At 49.1% G+C, this 27,832-nt stretch overlaps 2 protein-coding genes across 6 annotated transcripts in view; one reads left to right on the plus strand and one right to left on the minus strand.

Moving 5' to 3' along the window:
- The window catches only part of SMAD3 (SMAD family member 3), a 113,375-nt gene extending 95,819 nt beyond the window's left edge, over positions 1–17,556 (plus strand). Inside the window, exons 6-9 of the mRNA XM_090270811.1 lie at positions 5,647–5,859; positions 7,893–8,030; positions 10,495–10,639; positions 13,104–17,556. Coding sequence (XP_090126937.1) covers positions 5,647–5,859; positions 7,893–8,030; positions 10,495–10,639; positions 13,104–13,227 — 620 coding nt within the window. The 3' untranslated portion in view covers positions 13,228–17,556. The remainder of the gene's footprint in view (positions 1–5,646; positions 5,860–7,892; positions 8,031–10,494; positions 10,640–13,103) is intronic.
- Positions 17,557–24,315: 6,759 nt separating this feature from the next.
- Positions 24,316–27,832, minus strand: part of AAGAB (alpha and gamma adaptin binding protein) — a 49,164-nt gene continuing 45,647 nt past the window's right edge. For 2 of the 5 annotated variants that reach the window (XM_090270823.1, XM_090270822.1), the window contains exons 8-10: positions 25,782–25,886; positions 25,272–25,321; positions 24,316–24,610 (exon numbers count right to left, since the gene is read on the minus strand). In XM_090270823.1, coding sequence (XP_090126949.1) covers positions 24,533–24,610; positions 25,272–25,321; positions 25,782–25,886 — 233 coding nt within the window. In that variant the 3' untranslated portion in view covers positions 24,316–24,532. Of the gene's footprint in view, positions 24,611–25,271; positions 25,541–25,781; positions 25,887–27,832 lie in introns of those variants that run through there. The other 3 variants (XM_090270826.1, XM_090270825.1, XM_090270824.1) reach the window with 3 other exon arrangements.

Genomic DNA, 27,832 nt, shown 5'->3' on the forward strand with positions numbered 1-27,832 from the left:
GAGGTCCTGCAGAGATGCAAATTGAGGTGTAAGAAGAGGCCTAGACTTGGACATCAGGCATTCAAGGACATCCCTTGGAGAGAGAGCAGGTGTGGAGCGAGGTGAGGACTGAAGTCGGTCAGCAGTGGGCTGAAGGGCAAATAAAGGGTGAGGGCAGGGAAGGAGCATGCAGCAGCAGCCTCTGGACTTCTTCTTCCCGGCCAGTGTGTCCCCAATGGCAGGACGATGACAGGCACACAGCAAGCTCTTCCTAGGGAAAGATGGGGACATCCCAGGACATCTGTTTATTTCTTGTAAAGAAATTATTATACAAAGAGAAATAAAGCATAGGACATCTGGCTCCTTCTTCATTTCCTCCCCACTCCAGGCAAAACGTTGGGCCTCTTGCCACAGTTAAGTCACTTTGGGTGACTTGCAGGAGCCCCCCTGTGTGATTGAGAGCCAGCTCAGCCTCCTGCTGCTGGCCCCGGGAGATCCCAGGGCTTTGTTTTTTAGGGAAGGGATGTGAGCAGGTGATGTTCCTGTTATTACACACCGTGCTGGGTGAGTCATCTGGAATTTCCTACGCATTTAAGTCAGAAGCACTGGGGCAAATGGAGGGGGAGGGGGAGGGCCAGGGAGAGAAAGGAAAAAGATAATGAGCTGGATCCTGCTGGTGAGTAAGTTGTTCTCTGCTTCAAAGTGAGACATTTCGGGATGGGCCTTGACAGAGGGAAACGAGGTACCAGGGAGTGCCCCGGAGTGGCAGCTGAGCTAGTTTAAGGAGGTGATGGTTTCTGAGTGCCTCTGGCAGAGGGTACCTCCTCTCCTGCCAGGAGAGAGGGGCCGGGCGGCAGGGCAGCAGGAAGACCCCTGGCCCCTGACAGGTTACAGGATAGGGGCTAGTGCCGGGTGTCTTCACGCTGCTGCACAGGCTTCTTAATGACAGGAAGTCAGCTGCCAGCCGTACCCTCACACTCCCAAGGGGCCAGCTCTGAGACTTTGCCTCTGATCTCGATCTCAGGAAGCTGGTCCTCAGCTGAAAGTGCGTGGGGTTCTTCTGGGTACACGTTGGTGTGTTGCCCTCGTCCTTAGTGAGATAGGTTGGAACTGGTGCCCCGGATGCTGGGACACAGCTGACCTGGGTCCACAGGAGCTGACCCCCTGGTGCACGGGTAGCTCAGACACAAGGGGCCCGTCCGGCATGACGGGTCAGGCAGTGCTTCACAGCCATACGAGCTGGGCCTTTAAGGTTGGGGGTGGGCAGCCCAGGCAGAGGGAGCAGCAAGGAGTGAGCGATGGCAGCGTGGCAGCACGTGGGGGCTGGAAGGTGGAGCCTAAGGACTGAGGAAGAGCTGCTTTCATGGGGAGGAGGGCCCCAACGAAGCCAGCCCCTGCAGGTTTGCCCTTTAGCCTTGCAGCGTTGTACTCCTGGCCTTTGCCCGCTCCCTGCTTTTGATTTATAGTAGAAAGTTAATTTCCCCTCTGGCCTACCCCCTTTCCTTTACCGGATTTGGATTTCTTGCACATGTTTTTAATAGGCATCCCTTAATCCAAGTGTTGCCTTCTGGGTTTTATTCTGTTTTCTTTTCCTTAAACAAAACAGAAAGTCTATGCCAGTTTGGAATAGGGCTCAAAACTGAAGCCAGCCAATGTGTAAGGCTGGCAGGGGGCCAGTCGTGAATTAAGTGCCCCATGCCACTCGAGAAGTCTGGCCGACACCACACGGGTGGGGGCAGGGGGCCGAGAACGGCTGGAGCTGGAGGTTCCTGTGTCTCTAACACCTCTGCTCCAGGAACAGAGATTAGCACAGACTCAGCAGTCTGGCCAGGAGCAGGGTTGTTTGAAGGGAGGGCCTTGGGCACATACCACCATCCACCACTCCAGGTGTGCCAAGTCCTCGGCCTGGAGAAGCAACGCCATTCTCCACTGGGGCACATCACCTTAGGCCTGTGGAGTCATCTTCTAGAGTAGCCTTTGAAAGGCATGTCTTCAGGTTCTTTTGAAGAAGCAACCTTATGTAAAATCATTACTGTTGTTGGGAAACTCTCAAAACTAGGGCTGGCTGGCTTGATTGACGTAGAGGAAGGGTTACCACCTGACAGACGTCTGTTAAGACTTAGCGCTAGGACAAGCTTTGCTTCCCCTGCAGAACTAATGAGAATTATCTGTCCGCCAACCAGAGAATTATAGCATATGCTCCCTTTTTGCCTCATCTGCCAGGAAGCTCAGAGCCAAGGGGAGGGTTCCTTTAGTAGCTATAATCTTATGGTTATCCCAGTTATAACCTTCTCTTTTCCAGGGTCCTGACTCTTTCTCTTGTATTTAATCATGATATGGATAAGTCCTTTGGTGGGAAAGAAATGAGGGCATGTGTGAAGTTTAAAAATATAATGCCATTCAAGGCAGAACCCAGGTGGTGAGCTTTCTTTTGGGTCTGCAGCTCCTCTTGCAGCAGTGCCTTGAAGAAGCAACTGAGGAATGATGGGAGGTAGAAGGGTGGCAGGCAGGGCTAGCTTTTAATCATTTGCAGAGAATAATAAATGTGTGGCTGGGGGTGCTGCTCTGGTTCCGATCATGGGTCAGCTCGTCCAAACAGCCCTCTCAGAAATGGCAGCTTTTAGGCTCTCTTGGCATGACAGCACCGCTCCTTCAAACCAGCATCTTCTTAATTACGTGTGAGGCTCCTGAGTCCAGGGCTTTCCATGACACTGTCCAGTGTGTGTCTGCGAGTTGCAAAGGCGTTTGCATAAGGGCTCAGATCTGCTTGGGAGGGCCTCTTAGGCAGAGCTGCCAAGCCTGTCTCCGATCCTGAGACATCCTGCACTCACACTTCTCCAGAGTGAACCTCCAGCACCAGGTGACCCGATGGGTGGCCAGATGGCTTTCAGTAGGTGGGCTGTGTCCGTGTTCCTGGGAGCCTAGCTGTGTCTCTTCTGCCTGGAGTAAGTCCAGGGGGTCCTAAACAAAGGTTTATAATTTGGGGAAAGACTCTTCTGCATTTTTCTGAGGAAGCCAGACGAGCCTAGATCAGCCACAGCTGCACCTTCAGGCTGACTCATGTCAGAAGCACAGTGACACAGATGTCTTCTAGTACAGCAGATACTGCTTAGACGGGGAGACTGAGGCCAGAGAGGGAGGTCACACCTGCCAGTTCACACAGCATGATCAGCAGAGCCAGCCTATGGGCAGTGGTGGCTGCAGCCCTCCCCCTTACCTCTGGCCCTGACATGTTGTCCAGCCACTTTGAATGCTTGAATTGCACTTGGATTTATTTATTTCTTAAGGTTTCCAAAGCAACATAGCTCACATTTTAGTGACCACATTGTTTAAAGTATGGCTTATCTCATTGGAATGCTGAAGCATCCAGCAAAGCCTGAGCCGGATGTGACTGACGAGGCTCAACTCAACCTCAGGGGCACAAGCCACAGGCCACGGTCACTGCGGCCCCATCATGGCCCGTTCCGCACTGAGCAGCTTAGATCACGTGCCTCCCTTTCTCTTCCCTCACTCCACCCTGAGAAGAGAAGAGAGGGGCAAGGACACTTTGCCTCTCTTGTGATGGAGGGCAGAACAGGGACAGTACATTCTCAAGTTCAAATAATCAAATTTATTATAATTGTTGTTCATTCCGTTTCCGGAGTGTTTGATACATGCTCTGCACTTCATATGAATTATCGCAGTTCTCCTACAAACAGCACCTAGTGGTGAAAAGATTCTCTCCTCAGCTGGCTGGGGGCAAGAGATGTGGAAGCTGGAACTCGGAGGTTACCTGGTTTGCTCACAGCCACACAGCTATTCTGTGCCAGAGCAGAGTGAACTCTGGTCCACCTGGCTTCAAAGCTTGTGCTCTATGACCTGGTTAACATCTAGGGAAATAGTTTTTAACCAGGGGCTATTTGACCTCTAGAAGACACCTTGAAATGTGTGGAGACATTCCTTATTGCCACAGCTTGGGAGGGTGAGGTGGATGGATGCTCCTGGCATCTCGTGGCCAGCAGCCAGTCCTGCTTCTAACCATCCTATAATGCACAGAGTCTCCCTCCCCCAGACAAAGACGTATCTAGCCCAAACTGTCAATAGTGCCAAGGTTCAGAAGCCCGATCTAGGTGTCCTAACCCTCCAGCTGACACGTTCTGGGTGTGTGCTGAGTGTAAGCAAGGATGTGAGTTACCGGTCTGCCACGCCTCCCCCTTAGAAAAGATCATGAGCGTAGCCCCCTAAAGACGATTAGGGCCACTTTGCCCTACAGGGGACACCCAGACCTCTTTCAGAACAGCTGCTGACTTTTCTCTCTTGGGCTTTGCACACTTTCAAGGGTCTGGTGAGCAGAGGTTCCTGGTGGGTTCCTGCCCCAGGAAGTTGCCTGGCAGGCAGTAAGCAGGGGTCTCAGGCCAGTGCTGAGACTTGGCCCAGCAAGTCCTTCCTGTTCTTCTCACCAGCTCCCACAAAGACGCACCTAAGCCACCAGGCAGCTCCAAAGATATGTCAGAGCCAGAGTGAGTGATCAGGCTGGAGGCCCGAGATACAGGAGTGAGAATGAGCAGGAGACTCCTGATTCTCTAACCAGCGGGTGGGATTCAAGTAGGCAGACAGCAAGCTGGGGTGGAACCTGGTGCTCCCAGCCCAGGTGGAACAGCGCAGTGCAGAGAGCAGCTGGTACTGGGGAGCCCCATAAAATATGGGGCACTGACGCAGGTGAGGAGTGACGGTCGCCAGCCCAGGGCTAAGAGGACAGACATGCTGAGGTGAGAGTGGATGCCGGGTGAGCAGGAGGACAGGGTGCCTAGGCCACTAGGGAGCTAGAATGGCTGAAAGTAACAGGAGGACAAGGGAGTCATGTGGGATCACGTGAGGGGAAACCTCTATTTCTTCTGAGAAAGAAAGCCAACCCCTCACAAGATGGCAGTTTTGCCCTGAAGAGACTTAATTGAAAAAAACTACAGACTGGTAACTAGGACAATTCCAGAATATTTTTTATGTGAGTTTGTGTCTTAGCCAGTCCAACAGATGGCGTCTGAATACATCCATAAGGTAGTTTCTGTGATAAGCGATGTGGACCCAGTTCACTCTGCAGACAGCGCCTGGCACCCATGTCATGGTCACCAACACCAAGCATGATGTAGAGCCCCTGGGCTGCGTCACCTTAAAGGCTTGGACACTACTGATTGACAGGCTAGGAGTTTGCCCAAGACCAGGCAGAGCTAAAAGCGGAAAGCCTGTTTGGGGCAGAGATCAGAATGGGTTAATAGAGGACCTTGGAAAAGAGGCTGGTAGGTGACCATGTAGGTGGTGTGGCCTGACCACAGGGAGCACGCTGGGCCTGGCCAGTGGGTTTGCCTGGCTGCTGGTTGGTGCCTGGCCCTTATTGGGTTTGGCCCAGCACTTCCTTGAAGACTACTTCCGCCCAGGGCCAGGCCAGGTGGGGCAGGGCATCTGTGAGCTCAAACTGAGTCAAGGATGGCAGGCCTGCTGGAATACTTCCCCAAACACTTGCGTGCTGTGTCCCGTTGGATCCTGCGAGTTTTAGACAGTAAGAGGCAAGAAGGCAGGGATTATAATACCCTCTGAGAGGCAGAGAAACAGTCTTCTGGAGCATCCAGGGGACCCCGTGGAGGAGCAAGGGTCTGGGGTCCCGCTGACCCAGCAGCCTGGCCTGTCTCCTAGACCTGCAGCCTGTCACCTACTGCGAGCCCGCCTTCTGGTGCTCCATCTCCTACTACGAGCTGAACCAGCGTGTCGGGGAGACATTCCATGCCTCGCAGCCGTCCATGACAGTGGACGGCTTCACCGACCCCTCCAACTCGGAGCGCTTCTGCCTGGGGCTGCTCTCCAATGTCAACAGGAATGCTGCTGTGGAGCTCACACGCAGGCACATCGGTAAGGGACAATGGGTTTCCCCCACTCTTTCTGCCCCTCGGCCCCAGTTTAGCCAACCACCCCCACTGGGCTGCTCCTCCTACAGGGTATTGGGGAGGGGATTCACTCCCCCACACCCAAATTTTGTACTGTCTTGTTTAGGGACCTGGTAGGTGGAGTTCAGCTTGGTCATTCTCACTCAGAGACCCAGATAGATCATCTCAGAACATTTGAAAGCCACGGAGGAAAACAGTTCACTTCAGGGAACAAGAAAGGGAAATGTGTAAGATTTTAGGTAGTCGGTCTTGGCTGTGTGATCTTTTCTTTGTTAATTTCATACGTGATTATGATTCTAGAAAACTTACACAAGGTAGAGAGGTAAGAGCTGCCCACGGTGGGGACACTGGTTGCTGCTGCTGCTGCTGTTCTGTGTTCCAACACCCAGAACGCAGTGAGAGATCATTTAGTTTAGGGAAGATGAAGCCTTCATATTTATCACTGGGTTTGCTCATGAAATGATCGCACTAAAGATGGTCATCATTTTGTGATCCAGAGTCACTTAGAAGAGCCATGGGGATGGTGCAGTGGGTGCAGCAGGCTGTTCTCAGGCATGGTCCGCAGCCCCCGGGGTTGGTCAGGGGGCTCCAAGGCGAAGTCAGGAACTGGGCAGAGCAGTGTGGGCTGGCGCATGTGAGCCGTAGCACCACTGCTCCTTTGTATTGTATCTTGGGCATTAACAGAAGATGTCACTTGCAGAGGGAATTTTGTAGTTGAGAGAAGAGAAGTTTGGAAGCCATGATTTAGACCGTAGGGTTCATAGTTATCATAGTAGCTATCATAGTCTGATTAACTAGAAAGGGGCCGAGCTCTGCAGGGGCCAGACAGCAAGCGTGACACCGTCGGTGAGAGACAGGCCCCCTGCCTGAGCCCACACCCTTCCCAGCTGGCTTCCCCCCCCCTTTTTTTTTAACTTTAAAAAAGTTACTGATCTTGGGTGTGACTGATTATCTACACTTTTCTATATTTTAAAAATATTTCAAAAATTGCCATAACAAAATAAACATTTCTGTTCTTTTGGTCTGGGGCTCCCCACTTCCACCTCTGCATCCCACTCTTGATGGATATAATGCAGAAGTGCCTCCTTGGGAGCTCCTGAGTCTGTCCTGTGACACCGAACCAAGGGGAAATAGGGGATACGTGGGGGATGGGACAGTAATGGGATAAGGAGACAGGCGAACCTCGAGTGGCCCATCGTTCCATTGCCTGGTTTCCGTCCTACCTGATGTTGTGCCTGTAAAATCTGGCTGCGTCGTCCAGCCAGCCCTCTGGGCCTCCTCCCTGGGAGCGGGAGCGGAACCCTTCCCGGGCAGGAGAAGGGAGCACCCCTGGCTGCACGCAGAACTCATTGTCAGAGTGTTTACATAACTGCTTGAATTGCACAGCCAATTTAAAAATAATTTCTGTCCATCTGGAGTGGATTTAAGAGATGAAGGAGAAGTAAATGATATAAACCTATGGAATGTTTTAGGGAAATGCACTGAGGGAAGGTATAGGGGTGGCACTAGGTCACTCCAGCAGTGAGGGCCTCTGGGTGTCTGCAGCCTCGGGAGGAGCTCTGCGGGCTTACTGAGTGAGTTTCTGAATCTTGGAGGGCAGAGGACCTAGAAGCAGCAGAATACAGCTAACGCTTAGCAGGTACTTACTGTGTGTTTCACAACAACCCTGTGAGGGAGGTATTATTTTCCCCATCTTGACTTAGGCTCAGAGCTTGGAGTATCTTAACTGAGGCCCATGGCTGGTCAGTGGCAGAGGCCGTCATTGAGACCTACCCCATGCTCACCATCTGCCTCCTCTGGCTTTGGGAACACCAAAATTGCGATGGCCCACCATTCCCTCTGTGCGGGTTTGGGTTTGGGCTCTGGGTCCCATGTGCCTGGTGAAGCTAGAAAGAACGAGTCACTTGGAGCATTGATAGCTCTTCCCCTTGGCTGGCCACCGTGGGGCCACCACGTGGGGCCAGGTACCCTGGTCTGGTCTGACGCAGATCTCTCTAGGGCGAGGCGTGCGGCTGTACTACATCGGAGGGGAGGTCTTCGCAGAGTGCCTCAGCGACAGCGCGATCTTCGTGCAGTCCCCCAACTGTAACCAGCGCTACGGCTGGCACCCAGCCACTGTCTGCAAGATCCCACCAGGTAGTAACACCTCTACACCCACCCCTTCCCTGAGGTCCTCTCCCCCACAGCCTGGGTTGCCGGGTAGGTTTCTTCCTGACATTTTCTCCTCACCGGGGTTTGCATTGCCAACCTGGGGGTGCTTTGCCTGGGTTTTCTCTGTGCCTAAAGTGTGTTCTCCCTGACCCTTCAGGGAGCAGACGCAGCCTCTGATGGATCCGCCTTTGATCTGTGGGCACTTACTCCATGCCCCGTGTGCAGAGATGCTCAAGCAGCTTCCTTCCTTCTCTCCCTCCCTTCCTCTGTCCTTCCACCCTTCCTTCTTCCGCTCCTTCCTTCCTTCCACAAACACCACAGCATGTGACGCTGTAGGGCAAGGAGAGATGCAGGATGCCCTGCTGCTGTCTCCACAGACCTTACACGCCAGCTGAGTATACAAGACAAAGACCCAAGTGGGTTTAATACAGGGGAGGGTGCTAAGCCTCAGGTGAGCAGCACAGATAAGGTACTTGGATCCAGGAGGAAAACACACTGAACTGTCCAGTGGATCAGGGAAGCCTTCATGCGTCTGTGAGGACACTCTGTGCTGAGCTGATGGAGGGCTGGGCACATATGGATGGCACCCTGCCTGGAGGAGGCTGGGGGAGACACTCAGGGGACATATTCAGAGAGCATGACGGGAGAAGGCCACAGAAGCACATAAAAATGTTGCTTTTATTCCGGGGAACTGTAGAGGGTTTTCTGAGCAGAGCTGATAAATCCTACATGTACCTCAATAAGTGGTGTCAGCCTGTACCCCACATGGTGGCTTGGGCAGGGCCACACCCAGGGAGCAAGACCCGGCAGGAGGCTGAGCCCATCAAAGGCCTCTTTACTAAGAACACCAGGCAGACAGGCCCAGCCAAAGCCCACTTCTCACATGGCATGAAGCCCCGGGGCACACAGCCCGCAAAACGTGGACTGTGGCTGGCTGGCAGGCAGCATGTGCGGCCCCAGGCAGGCTGTTGACCATGATGCGTGTGTGGCATGTCTTTTCCTGCCTGCTGAGTAGCAGGTGACAGTAGAGCCATGGGCCAGGGGCAGGTCAACTTAAGAACAGCAGACACTCTGAAATGGTAACAGTTTCCAGAGCGTTGTGTGATTGCGTCTACAGAGTACATTTATATCTCTGCTCTCAGCCCTCTCCCGTTACTCTGGCTCTTCAGGTGAGGAGGCATATTGAGGACACAAGTTCAGAGAGGTTAAGCCACCTGCCCAAGGATGCCCAGCTAGTAAGTGGCGGAGCCAGGATGAGCCTAGGTTTGACTGTGTGACTCCCAAGTCCAGTGCTCCTCTCTCTGTTCTCGGCTCAGCTCGGGTGGAGCCCACTTCAGCCCTGCCTCACCACACTTCCCCTCGGAGAAAGCTAGAAGAGGAAGCTGGGTTGCATTCTTGGCATTCCACCGACTCCCTTCCCCTTGGCCCCGCCCCCATCTTTTCCGTGAAGGCTGAGCTGGCTGTGGTGGTGTTTGTCAGCTCATAGAATGTGACCGCTCGGGTCCTCTGAGGCCAGCCCCTCGTTTTATAAAGGAGACACAGGCTTATAAAGAGAAAGTGACCAGCCCAGAGTCACACAGCAAGATTAGTGTTGGCCCATTAATAAATGTCACCCCAGCTCACCTTTCGGGCATTTGCAGCATGTGCTTTTGTCTTTATTTTTCTGGTGGACGCATTCCTGGCACTCAGGCGGCAGGACTTCAAACAAGAGATTTGTTATAAACTTTATTTGTCCTGTCTCTCTAGTTTTACTGCCTGGAGAGTTAGACACGCACCTTCACTTTGCTGTGAATGTCACCCTGACCCAGCCTTGTGCCCAGAGGCCAAAATGTGGCCCAGATTCCTCACTCCCTCCTGGCCCAACATGAGGTGGATCCGCCAGAGGAGCTGGGCGGCAGGTGTCCTGGGACGCTGTGATGAGCTTCCCAATGGAATGGCAGGCTGAGTGGCCTTGCAGCCAGCCTGTCTCTGCTGGCACTCCCTCTGTCCAGTGGCCAGGTGGCCATTCCTACCCAGGTGCTCAGCCAGACCCCATTGCAGCCATGGGCATTCTGGCTCAGGTCCTTGTCTCTCTGTTCCCTGGAGTTCCTGCCGTGGCCCCTTTGCCCAGGGAAAGCCCCGACTCCCCAATCATCTCCCTGTTCTTGGAAGCCCACTTGACTGTCTTCCCCAGCATCGCCACAGCTCTAGGAGCTGGAGCTTGTAGGCCAGTGTTTAATTCTCTCCCCTCACACATGTCAGCTGCGACCCCCCACAGAGGTGGTAATGGCTTCAAGGGCGGGGACTGAGTGGGCTGTCACTAGCATGGTGCTGACATGGAGTATGTGTGTCGCTTCGGCCATGTGGGTTGTGACATCCCAGGTCACCCCAGGAATGGCTTTAGCCCGGAGCGCAGCACTGATGCATCTGCCCTTCATCCTCACAAGCAGTGTTTTTGTTCTGTTGGCAGGATGCAACCTGAAGATCTTCAACAACCAGGAGTTTGCCGCCCTCCTGGCCCAGTCTGTCAACCAGGGCTTTGAGGCCGTGTACCAGCTGACGCGCATGTGCACCATCCGCATGAGCTTTGTCAAAGGCTGGGGAGCAGAGTACAGGTAAGCTCTGGGGGGCCGCATGGCCGGGGGGCCCAAGGGACTCAGACAGCAGAGCAGGGGCTCCTCAGAGACAACCAAGGCCTGCTCTCACCCAAAGAGCAGAGTCCAAGGATCAGAGAGTGGCCACGGCCGCACAGGCTGGAGGGCAGAGCCACACTAGAGAAGGAAGAGCTGAGCAGTGTTGGCACAGCGCCTCACACACACGTGCTGCAGGTCACCCTCGCCACAACACTGGGTGGGGACATTGCATCATCCTTGTTACACGGGTGAGGGAACCAAGGCCGAGGGAGGGGAAGTGACTTGCAGGAAGTCACATCATTAGTGAAAAGGCTGAGCCTAGGACATGGCCTCTTAGCTTCTTCCTCGTTGTTCATTTTGGGCAGGTGGATGTGGGTGACCCACTCTTCAGGGAGTCACGTTTTCATCTACTCTTCCTTCCTTCTCTGTGGCTCCATCTCTGACTCGGGTGACCCTAAGCATCTAAATTATTAAATAACTGAGAAGCAGGGAAACGAGATTTGGGTAGTCATAGAGGAACAAAGTTTACTTGCTCAGAAAAAGAAACTGTCTCTCAGAATTTCAGATATTGGTTTAAAACTAACACTGGTCAGGGCCTGGCCTGGTCTGCACTATTGAGTCTCTTCGACCACTGTGGTTTGGGCTTGGAGAATCCCGTCCTTTCTCTTCCACACCTGGACAGGAGTTTCCAGAGAGACGGGCTGTGTGCCCCTCCTCCTGCTTCACACCACCACCCACCCTCCAGCCCCCAGCTCCCCAGGCAGACGCAGAGGTGCCCACACGTCAGCAGGAGCCAGTGTCTTGCAAGTTACTCTCCCCTTCTCTTCATTTTTCCAGATGTTTGGAATCCATTTTGTTTTGCAGTCACTCTGCACCCCAGCCAAACCCATTTCAGTGTTGGCTCTGGGCCACCATTTGTAATGAAATCCAGATGAGCATGACTTATGGAAAATCAGATTCTCATTAGAGGATTTCGGTCTGTAAAATCCTCCTCTTCCATTTACCGTATTTTAGCTGCTGTTCCCTGTGTCTGCCCCACAGTGCCAGGGAACAAAGCACCTTGATCTGTGGGGGTCTCTCTGAAATCCAGGAGTGGCCAGTTGAGCAATTAAAGGAGTCAGATCTCAGAAGAACTTATAACACAATTACAATGGCCTGAGGAGATCAGCCCAGGCCCCGAGGCCTCGCCCAGCAGACAGCTTAGCCCACCTCTTAGCCCTGGCTGAAATCACTTGGGGAACACGAGTTGAAAGGTTAGAAAATTAGTATTTTTTTAGTAGGGAAGGGAAATATTTAAAGATGGACCCAGTGGAAAAGAACCAAAGGGAGGTCCATTTGCTGTTCTTACCCTCAGACTGTAGTCCTTAGGGCCACACTCAGGCACCCGGACCAGGTGGGCACCCCAGGGTGAGTCTCCAAGCCTGTTTCTAGCCCTGCACTGCGGTGAAGCGAGGAGGGCACTGCCCTCAGGCCAGCGGCCCCCGACCTGGCATGGCACCACAGTCCTCCAGCTTCAAGCACTGAGAAGAGGCCCCTTGGTTGTGGAAGCCTTTCTCGGGGCACTGTATCAGCATGCAGGACACAGTGCCAACACGCCCAGTCCTGCACAGCCCACTGCGGCGCTGCCACCTGGCAGCAGCGCAGACTGGCCTCACTGGTGGGTGCGGCCCCTTCCCAGAACAGTCTTGCCCTCCTTCCACCTCTTGGGCCAAGGAGAGTAGGGTTTCATCCCTTCTCTCTGTGAGGTGGCCGAAAGCAGGGCCCAGGGCCCAGGCCTCTCACCTCCAGCTGGCACCAGCGCCTCCGGCCACAGCAGATAGCCTTTGCTTGGTGGAGCCTTTGGGAGCTCGCCTGTAAGCCGCATCATCAACCGGCCTGAATTTAGACAAAGTGCTTTGGGGAAAAGAAACGTGTGGTGTGCCTTGGTTTTTTCCAGTAATTGTTTCATGGCTCACTCTGCTCGTAAGATTTTCCAAAATAAGATCAGAGATGGGAATTATATCAGCACACTGGGAACCGACGGCATGTGGGCCCTGTCGGCGCTTTGTAAAAAACACCCCTCCATCAGACAGACACACGTCATCGCGGCCTGCTGGGGCTGGGCTAGGCAACAGAGGTGCCCATTCAGGACAGATAGGAGTTCTCTGTCAGGGGCCTCTGGGGTACCCTGGAATTTGCCTTTTGCGTTTAACTCTTTAAGAGCCTTCTCCTTCCCTGTCACGAGAACGTGACTCAAAGCTCTTCTTGGTTGGAATGGTTTAGTGGCACATTCAGGAAGCTATCGGTACCTCCTCTAAGGAACTCGGGGTCTAGCAAGGCAGGACTTACCTGTGGCTCTGGGAATAAGACTGTCACCAAAGTAGGAAAAGGTATACTGACGTCTATGTGTGTCCTTCTAAACATTTTGAAAATTTCCCACTGGTTTCCCTTTCCCTGTGTCTTGTAGGAGACAGACAGTGACCAGCACCCCCTGCTGGATTGAGCTGCACCTGAATGGGCCTTTGCAGTGGCTCGACAAGGTCCTCACCCAGATGGGCTCCCCAAGCATCCGTTGTTCCAGTGTGTCTTAGAGACATTGGGTGTGAAGGGGGAGGGTCAGGGAGGGCGGGCTTGGGGAAAATGGCCATGTAGGGAGCGGAGAAAATCGGAACTCAACTCACTGTTGTCAAGGAAGAAGAAATTGTTCTCCCTCAACCAAAGTGGCACCAACCTGTTCTCCAAAACACAAAGCAAACCCAGAGATGGATTTCATGAACAGCTGTGCCTGCTGAACACATTTGCCCTCTGGTCCCACTTTGAAGGGCAAGAAATGGCTTCTGCTTCGGTGGCTTGAGCAAACAGGTAGTACGTCACCACCGGCCCCCTCCCCATGAACTCCCTTCTTTTTTGACAGCAATCTGGGATGTCACTGTCCAATGGGAAATGGCCCTCTGTTCAGGACTGCAGTGTGGAGCTCACCTTGGGTGTTCTAGGTGGGGAAATGCCTGCAGGGCATATGAGCAAACCTCATAACCAGCCATCTGGCACTTTGACAAATGCCTCTTGAACTGAACATAGAGCCCTGGCACTCCCTCAGTAGACCCTGCACCCGGAGCTGGACTGACTCGGGGTGGGGAGGGACTTGTCTGTCTTCTCCCCCTCACAGCATACTGATTGGTGTGAGCCAGTGTGTTCAGGCCATGCACGGACAGTGGAAAAGTTAAGAGACCTCTTTTTTCAAAATGCTCTTAAATTTGTCCTTTCTCAGTTGGAGCAGTTAGAAGGATCCTCTGAGGCTCAGTGCATCTGCAATGTGTAGTTTATCACATTAATCTCAAAGAGATTTGAATTAGGGGAAGTATTCACATAAAGCAAAAGGCAATGTGGAATGATCACGTCCAGGCTAAAGCAGCACTACATTGCATGGGTCCCAGTCCTAAGAGCTCACTTCGTATTCTCATGCATTCGGCTATTGGTTTATGTAGTCAGTTGCATTAATTAAATGAACTTTATCACGTGCTCTTTTAATGTTTGTTTTATACTTATATCCTGGGTTGGCACATTGACTGGGAAACCAGAGTGGGGTGCAGCAACTTTTCCCCCAAGGTGAAGCTTTTGCAGGTTTTGTTGAGAAGACACCTGCCATCAGTTTTGGAAGCTGATATTAACAGGAGCAAGTTCACCAGAAGGGAAAAATCTCAGGCCAACATAGGCAAATGAAAGGGCTATTAAATTCTTTTTACACCTTTGAAAATTGCAGGCTTGGTGCAAAGAGTTCTGTCATCTTCCCCCTGGGGTATACGATTATCTTGTTCATGGTGGAGGATTACCAGTGACAACTGTAGTGGTTATATTGTATAAGTACTGCTCCCAGTGGCAATTAGTGAGAAAACTATTATAAATTATTTCAACTGGAAAAAAAATAAAAGCCCTTTTGCAGAATACAGCAGACAGAACTTCCACTTGCAATTGAATTGGTACTTTATTCTTTGCTGCTGTTTTTGTATGAAATGACTTATCCCATATTTTTGCATGGATTTCTACCAGGAAAAGTAAAGGGATTTCCTATGGAAGTCCTGTCTTTTAACTCCAGGTGAAGGGAAGAAGGTGTATATACTTTTGGCGGGTTATCAACCTCAAATGTGATGACATTTCTGATGCTATATGGAGATGTTGGGGGCTTCCTGGAGCCTCACCTCTAGCATCCTACACCTCTGAAGCTCCAGCCTTGAGCTTTCCAGGTAGGAGAGCTGCTTGCCAAGCCTCCCAAGGACACAGGAAGAGGCGGGAGGAACATCTTGCCAGACCTGGGCTAGTGTTCTCACAGGACCATTGACACAGAACCTGGAGACAATGCAGAACTCTGCGTTCCACCGGAGGGCCAGATAATGTGTCTGAAGTTTGTGCCTGGTGTGAATTGATCTGTGGACTGCTTCTTACAGATCCAGGAAGCCAGCTGAACCTCCTGGATGTGCATTCACGCTCCTGTTCAGGCCTGAGACTTGTGGTATGCATTATTTCATTCTGGCCTCTCCTGATAGCCATGGGCAGCGGCTTCGGAGGGCCTGCATTCTCCACCTGCTACACGATCCCATGAGGGCTTCTTATGGCACACAGCTGTCCTCCAGGTACTTGGCAACTAGCTTCAGGTACAGCCCGATTTTGGTGGTTCAGTGGTCACATTTGGCTACATTTAGATGGTGTCTTAGAACCCTCAGTGCTTTGTGCTTTTCCAAAAGCTACTTACGTGGTCCTTTTTCTTCATAGACTAGAATGCTGGAGGAGGGAGCATAAGGAAAATGTAGGTATGCCCACCTTTGGCACCATTGAAAATAAACTTGGTCTTACCTAGAAGTTAGGACCTGGCACCGTCCCCATCACAGAGGCTGCGTGTGCTTTGGGCCATGTGTAATATTAGTGTCCTTGCTTTGTCACAAAACTAGTTCTGTTTTGTAAACCCTGTTGTATGAAAGGCATTTATACAGTTTAAAACTTTTAAAAAGGGCAGTTGAAAGGGGCAAGAGAAAATAAGGGCAGTTCCAGAGGGGGGACTGTGGCTGTTGGATAGCGGTTTTAAGCGCGCTCGTCCAGGCTCCGTGGCGTTGTTCCCTGCCCCAGGCTCCCTCCCAGTTGCTCGCAACCCAGAGTAGCGGGCCCTGGGGCACGGGCCCTCAGCCTCGGCTCCTACCCAGGGAGCCAACTCCTAGTCCCTTTCCTCTCCTCCCCCATGTGCCCCTCCCAAACTTTATTTAGTAACTTAGATCCTTCCAGCGCAAACGTAGGTCGCCGCCCCAGCAGGTTCCGGTTACAGGCCTGTGCTGGAACATCATCTCAGTTGGCCACCTTCCTGGCAGGCTGTAGAAGATCTGACATTTTGAGACAAGCCTAGAGTCAGGAGCGGGGACTTTGACTCTTAGGGAGAACACACATGAGGGCAAAGCTGCTGGCAGACTTTTCCATTGTCCTTATGTTGACTGTGTTGTATTTTTTTATTGACCGTGATTATTTTTTTTAAATCATTGTTAATGTATTGGAATGAGCTGTAGCACATATCTTGTGCTTAGTTTGTTTTGTTTTTCCTCCATGTCCCCTTGGCTTCCTAGAGTTTGGATATATTCCAGAGCTAAATGCTTTTAGTCAAACTGCAGAAAAAGGTTTTCTTTAAGCAGTGTGTGCATGTCACGCATGTAAATGAGTGATCTGGGGAGAAGGCAAGCATCGGATTTCATCCTTAGCCCCCCAGCTGCCATTTCTGCAGCCCCCTGAAGGTCTCTGCAGGGGGAGAGCTCACAATAGGCCACTCTGTAGTCCTTAAAAGGTGAGGGAGAGAGAGGAATCTGCAAACTGCGCCTGGGACTATGAACCAGGGGTTACCCGCAGCAAGAAAGGGCGGGCATGAGTTAAGTTCTCCACCTTGTGTCTTACTGTGTGACTTCAAATGGCAGAGTTGGGAGTTTTCCCAAAATCTGCATGTCCCTACTTTCCTAGAAGAAAACCTCAATTTAACACAGCTAACTGGCACCATTTTTCTTTGGCATGAATGTTCCCTTCCAGAATCCCTTCAAGTAACACTCTTCAAAATGTATGTCACCCTTTTAAAGAGTATCAGCTCCTTCTCAAGTGGGTGGGAAAGTAGAATTTACATAGAGGACAAGGATCAAAAATGAAGATGGGGCACCTCTGATGGAACACAGGTGTCCCAGTGGGAAGGGACCTAACATGCAGGCAATGTGGCAGAAACAAAACTCTCCTGTCGTGTAAACTGGATTGAGAAAGTCTCTCAGAGATTCTGTCATTGATTTTCTCTTTTATGCTCAAATAATGTACACTCACATCTGGTGTGTTATATTTATGTAATAATTTCTTAAAATCATTCAAGACAGACTATTTAATTTTTTGAAGAAAGCTGGAAAGGTCTCTCCTCCCGAGGACAGTGGCTGGGAAGAGCGGGAGGCACAGCCAGTTCTGACGTGGGTGGAGGGCAGAGGCTTCCTTTGGCTCAGCATCCAGACACACCAGCCCAGGCTTGCTAACCGTGTCGCAACGTGTGACAACAGGCAGCTCCCAGCCGTCGCCCTTCCTAGGGGTGAGAACTTGACACGGAGGGCTGGAGCCTCCTTTCTCCAAGACGCCTTCACTCACTCCCGCAACCAGGCTGTTCTGACAGGCCCTTGGGGCACAACTGCCGGAAAACAAGGGGGATGTTGATGACCTTCGCTTCTCAGCCAGCCTGGCCTTTAATACCTTTTTGTAAAAAGCATGTATGTATTTATAGTGTTTTAGATTTTTCTAACTTTTGTATCTTAAGAGCAGAGCACCTGTTTAAGCATTGTACTATTGTTAAAGATCTGTGTCCGCTCTGTCTTTCTCTCCCCCTGTAAGTGCCCTTCTAATAAACTTTTCATTGAACAGCTCCTGCACCCGGAGCTCAGTCTCATTCTTGCCGCCGTGTCTCACGGGAGATTTACAAGGGAGCCCAGTAGGGCCCCGGGGGCACTCGGGAACAATGTCTCTAAGCCCAAAGGATGTGCCAGGCCACCTTCTGCCACGGCCTCATGTTACCCCCCGACACACACACACACACACACACTGTCCTCATTCACTCTCCAAGGGCAACATGCAGTGCCAGCTAGTCCTTCAGTGACAGCAGGATCCCCCGGGCCAGCCAAGCAAAGGCCGGAAGTCCTGCCACTGGCGCATCTCCCCTGCTGCCCACACTGAAGCATGCCCAGGTCCCGCGGATGCTGTCTGCGTTGTCATTTTGCATTCGCTTCCCCTGTACATAAAGGCCTTTGGCAAATGATTAGATGCAACCAGATTAATCTTCTCACAGGCAAGGAGGTAGTTTTAGAGTTATAAATAAGCAGGTTTCCACACTTTACAGCTCAGATGACTCTGTTAGCTCCTGTGAAAATTCATTTTAAATTTGAAACTCCAGAGAAGAGACTTCAAAATTGTTTCCTTGGCTGCATCTTACACTGACCTCACATGATGCAAATTAAAAAACAGGATGATTCCAACAATATGGAGGAGGAGGTTGGAATGGGGCTGGAACAGTCCTTTAGCCGGACCACTTCCACAGCAGTCTTTCTTCTGAGGGCCTCACCAGAGTCCAAACACCTCCCACACCAGGACGGAGGCAGCGCACACGGGAACGGCACCTATGGGCCCATAGTTTGGCCTCCGTGAACCGCGTCAAATTCCTACCTCTGTGGTTATTTCCCCAAGGTTATATCTAGTCAGTACTTCTCAGCAAATGACTCAAATCCACACCTCTAACCCAACCTGCTGCTTGAGCACTTCAATTCCAGCTGCCTGTTAAACATGATCTGAAACATGACACCCCCCCAACTGAAGCATCTTCCATGTCACTTGAGCCAACTCCCTTTTCTGAACCCCCATTTTGATCAGTAGCCTCTCCCTAGCTCTGTCTCCCCCGTTCCCCAAGTCCTGAGCAGCTTAATGCACATCTTTCCCTTGCTCGCCATCACGCCTGCTGCAGCCGCCAGTGGAGCAAACCTCCCTTTACAAGGCCCTGCTCCCCGAACGGCCTGGCTCCCTGTGGCCCCTCACGCCACCTCCTTTTTCCTTGGGCCCGCACCTCCACCTTCTGCCTGCTCCTTCCGGGTTAGTGTTCCCAGACCACTGTATGTATTCTTGAAAGTTCCTCCCCAAGTGATCTCATCTACTTGCATGATTTAACCCCCATAAATGCTAATGACTCCTAAATCAGTATTTACAGCCTAGACATCAATCATAGGCTTCAGACTTGTAGCCAACAACCTGTTGGCTACTGGTACATGGAGGTGCCACAAATACCTCAAGCTCATAATTTAAATTTATTTTTTTTTTCTTTTTAGAGAGAGGGGAAGGGAGGGAGAAAGAGAAATATCAATCGGTTGCCTCTCACGCTTCCCCAACTGGGCACCTGGCCCACAACCCAGGCTTGTGCCCTGACCGGGAATCAAACTGGTGACCTTTCAGTTTGCAGGCTGGCGCTCAGCCCACTGAGCCACACCAACAAGGACTCAAACTCATAATCTAAAAAGTGAATCCATCATTGCCCTTATTAAACCATCTGCCTTTCCTCCGGCCTTCAACCTAATTTTTGGCTCAACCATTTATCCACCTTCAGGCCCCACATCCAATCAATGCTGTTTCCCACTCTCACTGCTCCACACTGTCCTCTACCACCCAGACAACTGCACCAGCTCAAAACCTCTCTCCTAGCCTCCAGCCTGCCTTCCTGTAAATGCATCAGCACCCCCACGCCGGAGACCCACCTGACCTTAGATGCACTCCCACCCCCACCCCGGCCTCAGCACAAACTCTAAGGTCTTTGGCATGGACCATGTGACCTTCGTCATCTAGCCCCAATGTAGCTCTCACAGCTGGCTGCCTTACACTGCAAACAAATAACATGTTGTGCCTTAGACTCGGCTTGGAACACTGACCCCTCTTCCCCGGCCTTTCGGACACGCACCGCCAGTTCACCAGGCTGACCTTCACTAATGCTTTGACTTCAGACATCTCCAGGACGCCCTCTGTGAACCTCTCACCATTTTCAACTGTGTGCTAACTATGAAGCCTCCTCTAGGCTTCAAGTTTCTTGAGAGCAGAGTTTATATCTTATATCCGACTTCCTTTGGCCACCACATACTTTTATTAAATCAATGAATCAATTAGAGCCCATATCTAGTAGTTCTACCTTAGAAATATCTTCTGCATCCATTTCCACTGTGCTATTCAATAGCAATCCTTATATATAGCTGAAGGAATGTGACCAAAATATTCCTGATTACCTTTTATCATAGATACCCCAGTATTCTCCTGTCTAGAGAGGGCAAACAGGAACAGAATCACACTGTTCTCTATTTCACTGTCCATGGTAATAACCACTCATCACAGTGCTGGGCCCATTCTCAGCCTCAGAATCCTTCTCAACACAGCTCTCCAGGCACACAGTGCTAATCAATTTACACTGGCTAATACCACTGCCAGGTTTCCCTGGAATGTAATTATGGTTAAATGTCTTTTCTTCTCCAAACCTCTTGGCTCCTCAACTTCGTAGTAAGCACATACTCCACAAAGTAGGACTTCAAGGTTCTCTCCAGCATCATTCCATCCTTACCTGCCACCACATCTCTTACTGGACTACTGGGGTTTTCCCCACATAACCCCTTGCTTTACCTCCATACCTTTGTTCACGTCGTAACTTCCACTAAGAATTTTCCTGCCACCACCTGTCTGCCCAAATTCTTATCCTTCCAGCTCAATTCAAGCACCACTTCCTCTAACTCTGTGGGTCTCGAAGCGTGGTCACTGGCCAGCAACATCGGTATCACCTGGGACATTAGAAACACATGTTCTGGTGAGGTCCTGCCCTAGACCTCTGAATCAGAAACGGGGGTGGGGCCCTCCAGGTGATTCTGCTGTAGGCGCAAGTTTGAGAGCCACCGCTCCAAGACTGTTTCATGCTCCTCCCAACCCACTCTGCTCTCCTTCCCACAGCAATTCTGCCCACCGTCCTACCGTCTGTGCCCTCCTCTTGCTTGTCCCCTCCTCCCACCCGAGCTGAACCATGAGCTCCTAGCACAGAGAATCCACATCCTTACCAGGTGCGCAGCCTCTGCCGCAACCAGCAGTCTGGCACTAAGAAAGTTCCCAGGCAGTGTTGGCTGGACCCTGGATCCTTGTTTCAGCAGGTTAAAGGAATGGTTAGTTGCTTTTTCTCACCTCTGAGGTCTTCTAACTTCACTATTTATGACTTCCTGAGAACTACATGGAGTGGCACGATTGATGCAGACCAAGTCCTTGGGCTCAGATGAAGAGACTCTTTTTTTCTCTCTCCTAAATTATGCAGCTGTTTCATACAGTTCCTACCCCAGGTCTCACTTAACCCACATTTTTGTAGCACTAAAGCCACATGGTTGCTAAGAGAAAGGGGAGAGACAATGATAGTTCACAGGCTCAGGGAGACTGGTCATGAACTGCTGTATGTGACCTTTTTGTGCCTCCCAGATTTGTAGTTATGGGAAGAGAATATTTGAGTCAATCAACATATACACACAGATATTAAGAGGTCTAGAGAAAAAAAGTTTTTTTTTCTCGCTAAACCTGTGGTTTCAAAGATGCAGTAATAACCATTAAGTCCACGTTTTGAATCGATACTTTCCCAATTGAAAACAAAGTAGAAGTGTAAGAGCTTGAATGTGCTCAGTGGTGTTCCAACAAAAAGCCCACACTGTTGCTCTTACTGCTATTCTGCATTCTGCAAATCAGAACACCTCAGAATAGAGCCAGACATTACCTCTACTAGAACTGTAACACACACACTCAGTAACAGGCACATAGGAAATGCCCAAAATATAAAACTTAAGAATTTCTAAGACTCTTTCTATAAGAGCTTATATGCCAAAGGTGGAAGTGTGGATCACTAAACTAAACTTGGAGTCTAAATCCAAACTAGACTTTGCCCTGCACAGTCAGCACGCTGCTTTTATGAAACAGAAATTACGAGGAAGTTAATAGGGTGATGTTTTCAAGCTAATCCTGTACTAAGGTGGGTACACTTGACTAGATATTTTACACTTTCTTCACCTACAATCCTTTAAAAAAATTTAATATTTAATGACAGAATGCTGTAGCTGAATTGTCTTATCTATTTTTAAATTTGGGGAGCGGGGGGCGAAGGGCAACTGTAACTCATTACAGCATTCTCTGGGAACTCTGTCTCCATCAATCAGAGGGTTCAATGAATCAGGACCTCTGACCACACTAGACACATGCTGGCTAAATTTAGCTCTGCATCAGCAAACACTCAAGCTCAGAATAGCTCATGGAGCTCTCATCTTACCCTTAGACAGTGATTCTTCTAAGATTGTTTGTCCATGGCAGGCCAAGGCAGGGCAAGGGGCACTCCATGTGCTCTCTCTATGGTCGTTGTTAGGAGGCTGGACCAAGGTTAAGGGGACCCGATATCAGCCATGGCAAACATGTTTATCCCCTCCTCTCACAATGGGAACTTGAAGTTGGCCATAGATCACATTTCATGTGTTGTAAGCAGTTTGCAGTAATGGCCTGACATGCTCCATGGTCCTTGAATCACATTCCATATTACTCAGCCATCTAAGTCTAGCTTCCCTGAATCTCCAGCTTCGCTGAATTAGATGTAGCCAAGTTCTATAAATAGAGAGTAAGCAAACTGGTTCTGTCAATCTTTTCATACTCTGGCAGGATAACATATTTTAAAATTATAAAAATATCTATGTCTTCATCACTCTAAAATTATTACATAACACATGGTTTTCTCAGGGAAAAAGTTTATTCTTGTCTCTCTCCTACCTTCCAGCATTCATGGCCTTTAAACTTTGTGATCATATTCATCCAATTATCAAATACAGATACAAACCAAAATTAAGGGCCTACTATGTGCCGGACAATGTTACACAAATAGAGAAATGTTTAAGGGAGGGAGGGGAGGCCAAATCTCTTTTAAATCCCAGATGGACAGTTCATAATAACTTGTGATAGCACGTACAGAGGTTACTTTAGATAGATTGTAAGTTTTATTGCACTATTAGCTCATGATCACTCTTCTTCACCTGGGCCTTTAGGAGATACCACTGGATACTTTCAGTCCACATTTCCCCTAGAAGGGGCCAATATGGTATCTACCTAACCCAGTGAAGGAGGGCAGGCTTCCCTCACATGCATCCTCTACTAAACAACAAAATCGTAACAATACACATTAGCAGACTTCAGAAACAAATCACATTTTAATCATCTGGCTTTGTTTAACCCACAGAATTAAGTTCACAGCTTTTCCTAGTCTGTTTTCTCTCACCATGATGTGATCCTAATGTACTTTCTGACACCTCTCATGTTTTAAGCAAAGCATGTTCCACCTTTCATTTTGCAACAGGGAGCCAACGTCCCTTACATTCCTAATGAATGGCTGATGCAGTCATCTCAAAGAAATACTGATGGATTGGTGTTAAACTAGTCACTCAATCCTTCAGAATAGTTTTAAAAAAAAAAAAGAGTCTCCAAGCAAGACAACCTCCACAGTTCCCTGAAATGGCCCTTCCTGAATGCTCCGCTCACTGACAACTCCCACCACATGCCGTCCGGGCCAGGCACCGGGAGCCTCCCCGGCCTTGGGCCATGTGTCTCCCAGTCTGCGGTGCCTGGAGGACGGTACACAGAGGAGCCTGAAACCTGTTCCTGCTGGTGAGCACAGTAGACCGAAAAGCAGTTCTCAGCCCACGTGCTGGCGCCATCCCACTCAGGGTGCAGTGCCGTTTATAGCCATGGCAGGGACCACCTCAGTGGTGGTTTATTTGCTATTTCCCACTCTTCCTTTGGCAACTTTCCCTCTGCTGATCAGTTCCCGTGGGGCTGACCAGTCGGCCCGGGAAGTAACACAAGGTACTCAGGCACTCACGTCCTTGCCCACTCACTCACCTCTCAGTGTTACTGTTTTGGCAGCGACCTCTGCTTTTCTTTCAGAGAGAAGGAGGAGGAAGCCTGCCTTCTTGTGAGCGTATCAAGTGTGACAACACACCTCCGACATCTCAAGAGAACTCAAGAAAGAAGAGTTTCTCTGTGATAATACTAATGCTATAATCTCAGGATGTGATCGCATACTGTTCCGGTGGCCCAGACATGGAGTTAGGGAAGTTTCTCTGTCTCTTACACACATGCCACCCCTCCCTCCCCCTATCAGAGTAGGAAACCTTTCCCTCATCTATTATAGTCTAGAAATTCACACTGGCTTTTCAATACTTTATAGCGTGAGCTCAGGCTCTATATTTTAATTGAAATGCCCAGAAGTGATTTCTTCTTTTTAGCTAGAGACTAACCTGAGGGCCACTCATCTGCCCCACATACACTACAGCACAAATCAAATTGGCAGCTGCTTCCTTTCTTCCCACCAAAAGCATCGAAGCTCAGAGCAGCAAGCTCCTGAGAAGTACGAAGTCCAGAACACCCAGGAAAGGGGGCACAAGCTCCTCATTTGCGGCAATCAAGGGGGAATACAGGGATGCTACTTAAAAGGTTGACTAAGAATGGCTTAGTGGTTTTCTTCTTCTTTAACTTGGGCAAATCACACAGACCTCTGAGCCTCTCACTCCACTCCCATTCCTAGAAAAAAGTAAACTTGAAAAATTCTCAGTCCTTACTGTCATTATACGCCTCACTCCCTTACAATACACTGAGGGACAGAAACTTTCTCCTTAACCCTCTACTAAAAACTAAAATTAAGGAAACCCTATAAACACGTCAGGTGGCCAACACGATGATGGAAAGTTCAACAAAATATAACTGGGTTGAGGAAGGAAGTATCTCAGGTAGAGAGAGCATCTTTGTTGGCAAACCCTAGCATGAATAATTTTAGTGTTCTTCATCAGATGAAAGGCCTTCAATCTCATCTCTGTCTCCCCCGATTGCCATCCAGAAGGCTTTGGCAACCTGTGGAGAGAAACACGTGACACATTTTAGCCGACAGCTAAATTTCAGCTCATTTCATGTCATACTTTGAACTGATTAAGATCTAAAATTCTATACCTTGTCCTCCAGCCCTCTGGCAACATAGATCAAAGCCCTTGACTATCCTGACCCAGGAGTTCTACCTGTAGGAATTTATACTTAGGATATAAGAGTTGTACACAATGGTGATGTGTAAGGCTATGCACAGCTTCACTATTTATAGAAGAAAAAAAATGCACGCATATGACCTAACTGTCCAAAAGGAACTGGATAGATTATGACACATTCATACAATAGCATACCATAAACCATGTATGTTTCCTTGTTTCCTGCCAAGAACATGTGCTATGCTGGTAATAACAAAACAGCTAAGAGTTTTCCAGCCCAACAGAAAGGAGGGCAAACATCCTGCGTCTCAACGAAGTTCCATGTCACACAACATACATTTGAAAAATCGTGGTTTGACTGCAGCAACTAAATTACTACTGTATAAATATTCGATTAGTTATAAGTAAAAAGCCAATGAAAAGTTCACACTAAGACACTTTAGAAGTAAAAACGTATAATTAATAAATAAGTGCCATAATTCTCATAGCACCAGACTTTTGTAGGTACTCAGGAAATACCTGACTGACGGTCTCACCTTTTCTGCATGCAACTTTCTCTGCTCGTGAGGAAGCGTCGCAGCCTTGTCTAGGGGGAAAATATATCTTAAGAAATTCGTCTAATAGCACAAGAGAACCTCGAGTGTTTGGATGCTCTAACACTAGAAGGCGGGAGATGGGTTTCAAAGACATGTTTATGGTGTAGTCATTACAGCGGTTAGGAAGTGTAAGTCTTCCAGGTTCTCCAGATGGGGATGATGGGAATAAACTGGGAGGGATCTCACTGATTCCTTGTAAATGAGACACACTGAAAGAAACAGAGGCAAGAGAAGAACGGGAAATAAGAGGAAAGAGAATAAAGGAAGAGGAAAATTTTCCCCAGGGAATTTTTGCCATCAGAGGATGGCACAGGCCCCCAGTAGCTAAGTTTCTCAAGACAGCTGACAGCAGAGCACAGAATCTAACCAACAGTTACAAAATAAAGTCCTGCCATATAAAACCCAGGAGCACCAATATGGGAACGTGTCAGGCACAATGGGTCCGATTACCTTTCATTTCCTTTAACTTTGAAAACAGTCTTTCAAAATTCTCCAAATCTCCTCCGCCCGTAGTAAGACTGGCTAATTCTTGAATATCCAGATCTAACATGGGATCTGAAATAAGGATTTGTCACATTGTCACACGTTATTTATATATGTGCTAAATACACAGAATCCTAAGGCAATCAATCCTGGCTTTGATGAAAGCCAGCGCTGAATGAGTGCCCTGGGTACCAGCTTCAGAGATCGTGGTCCTTGACCCTGTTTGGCTACTAGTGGGCCCTCACAGATGAACAGTTATAGCATTGTGACGAGGTGAGGCATGTGGTTTCCATTTTAGAGACAAGAAAACGAGCTCTGTGTTGAAGTGACTTGCTGAAGGTCACAACTAGTAAGTGTGACCTTGGATTTGGACTCAGGTGTTTGCAACACTATAGGCCACGCTCTCCACTAATGTACACTGGTTCAGCAATAAGTGCCTGACATTTATACCACATTTAACTGTACACCAAATATTTCCACATCTACTGCTGACAACCACATAAGGTGGTTAGGAGAGATATCACTGTCCATAATTGGAACATGAAGAAACCTGGGTTTACAAATGAATTCATTTAAAATTATAACTATTCAGAGGTAAACTTGATTTAAATTCCTGTTCTCCTTCTTCAAATCCTTTACTATTTCCACCGTAGAAGGTTGCCTCATTATCAAAATTTATTTTTAATCAGAATTTTAACTCATCCTCCACTCCAGGCTGACCACCTCTAGGATGTCCTCCCTGGCCATCCCAGCTCACAGGTCTCCTTCCTCTGGACTCACCCCACACTTAACATTTACGGAACTCTCTTGGCACTGGCATATGCTATTTTGTATTCTGGCACCTCTCCACCGTTGTTACTGTAATAAATATGACTACAGTAAGAGAGTTTACTTTGTGTCTGCACCAGAGTGCTTTAACTTACGCCATTCTATTTAATTCTTGCCACAGCATTGTAAGGAAAGATCCGTTAACCCCTATTTTACAGAAGGGGGAACTCAGGCCCGTGGAGGCTAAATAACGTACTCCAGGTCATCGCATTACTAGCGGTAGAGCATGATTTGAACACAGTTATCCAGGACTCAAGCCCACAACCTTAACCATTCCAGGAGGCCTATCTCTGCATTTCTAGACTGTAAGCGCCTTAAAGACAAGGACAATAATTTATAATTCTTTGCATCTACTACAATGTCATACAGATAATTTGGTGTTAAAATGCATTTTGATTAATAAATTTGCTTTAGTTCAATGAGCATGTCATGTTGGCAGCTGGCAGATAGGGCTAGAGATAAAAATTTGTGATTTATCTGTGTGTACATGGTAAGTTAACTGTGAACATGGATAGAATCACTTTCTGCTTAAATACAGATTTGGAAGAGGAGTTTAAGTGGAGCATTGAGGAATGGCAATATTTAAAGACTAGGTAAAAAAGGGTAATCTTCCAAAGAAGGAAGGAATACTGTATTCAGGGAAGTAGGAAAATCACCCAACTAGGACGTGTTGGGTGAGTCAAGAGAAGATATTGTCTCAAAAGGGATTGATCCATAGTATCGAATGCTGCCAAAGGGCCAGCATGAAAACTGGAAGACGTCTATTAGATTCAGTGGTTTGGAGGTTGTCGGTGAGCTGGTTTAGTGGGCAGTGGAAGCAAAAGTTAGATGGGAGTACAATGAGGAGTGAGTGGGGTGAGTTTAGTACAGAAGGAGGAAAACATAGAGTTAAAGTGTTTCACTTCTGTTGGTTTGGTTTCGCCTTTTTAAAAAAATTTTTGAAATAATTTTAGTCTTACAAAAAAGTTACAAAAATAGTATATCCCCTTCACCCACCTTCTCTTAATGGTAATATCTTATATAACCACATTATAATTATAAATGTCAAGAAGTTAATAATGGTGTAGTGCTATCAGCTAAACTATAGACTTCATTCAAACTCCATCAGCTTTTCCACTAAAATCCTTCCCTCTGCTCCAGGATCCTGCACAGCTCTTGAATCTCCTTAGTCTTCTGCAATTTCTGTCAGT

Source organism: Furipterus horrens, unplaced genomic scaffold (genome assembly GCF_987537825.1).
Source record: "Furipterus horrens unplaced genomic scaffold, mFurHor1.1.pri manual_scaffold_3, whole genome shotgun sequence".
NCBI lineage: Eukaryota > Metazoa > Chordata > Mammalia > Chiroptera > Furipteridae > Furipterus > Furipterus horrens.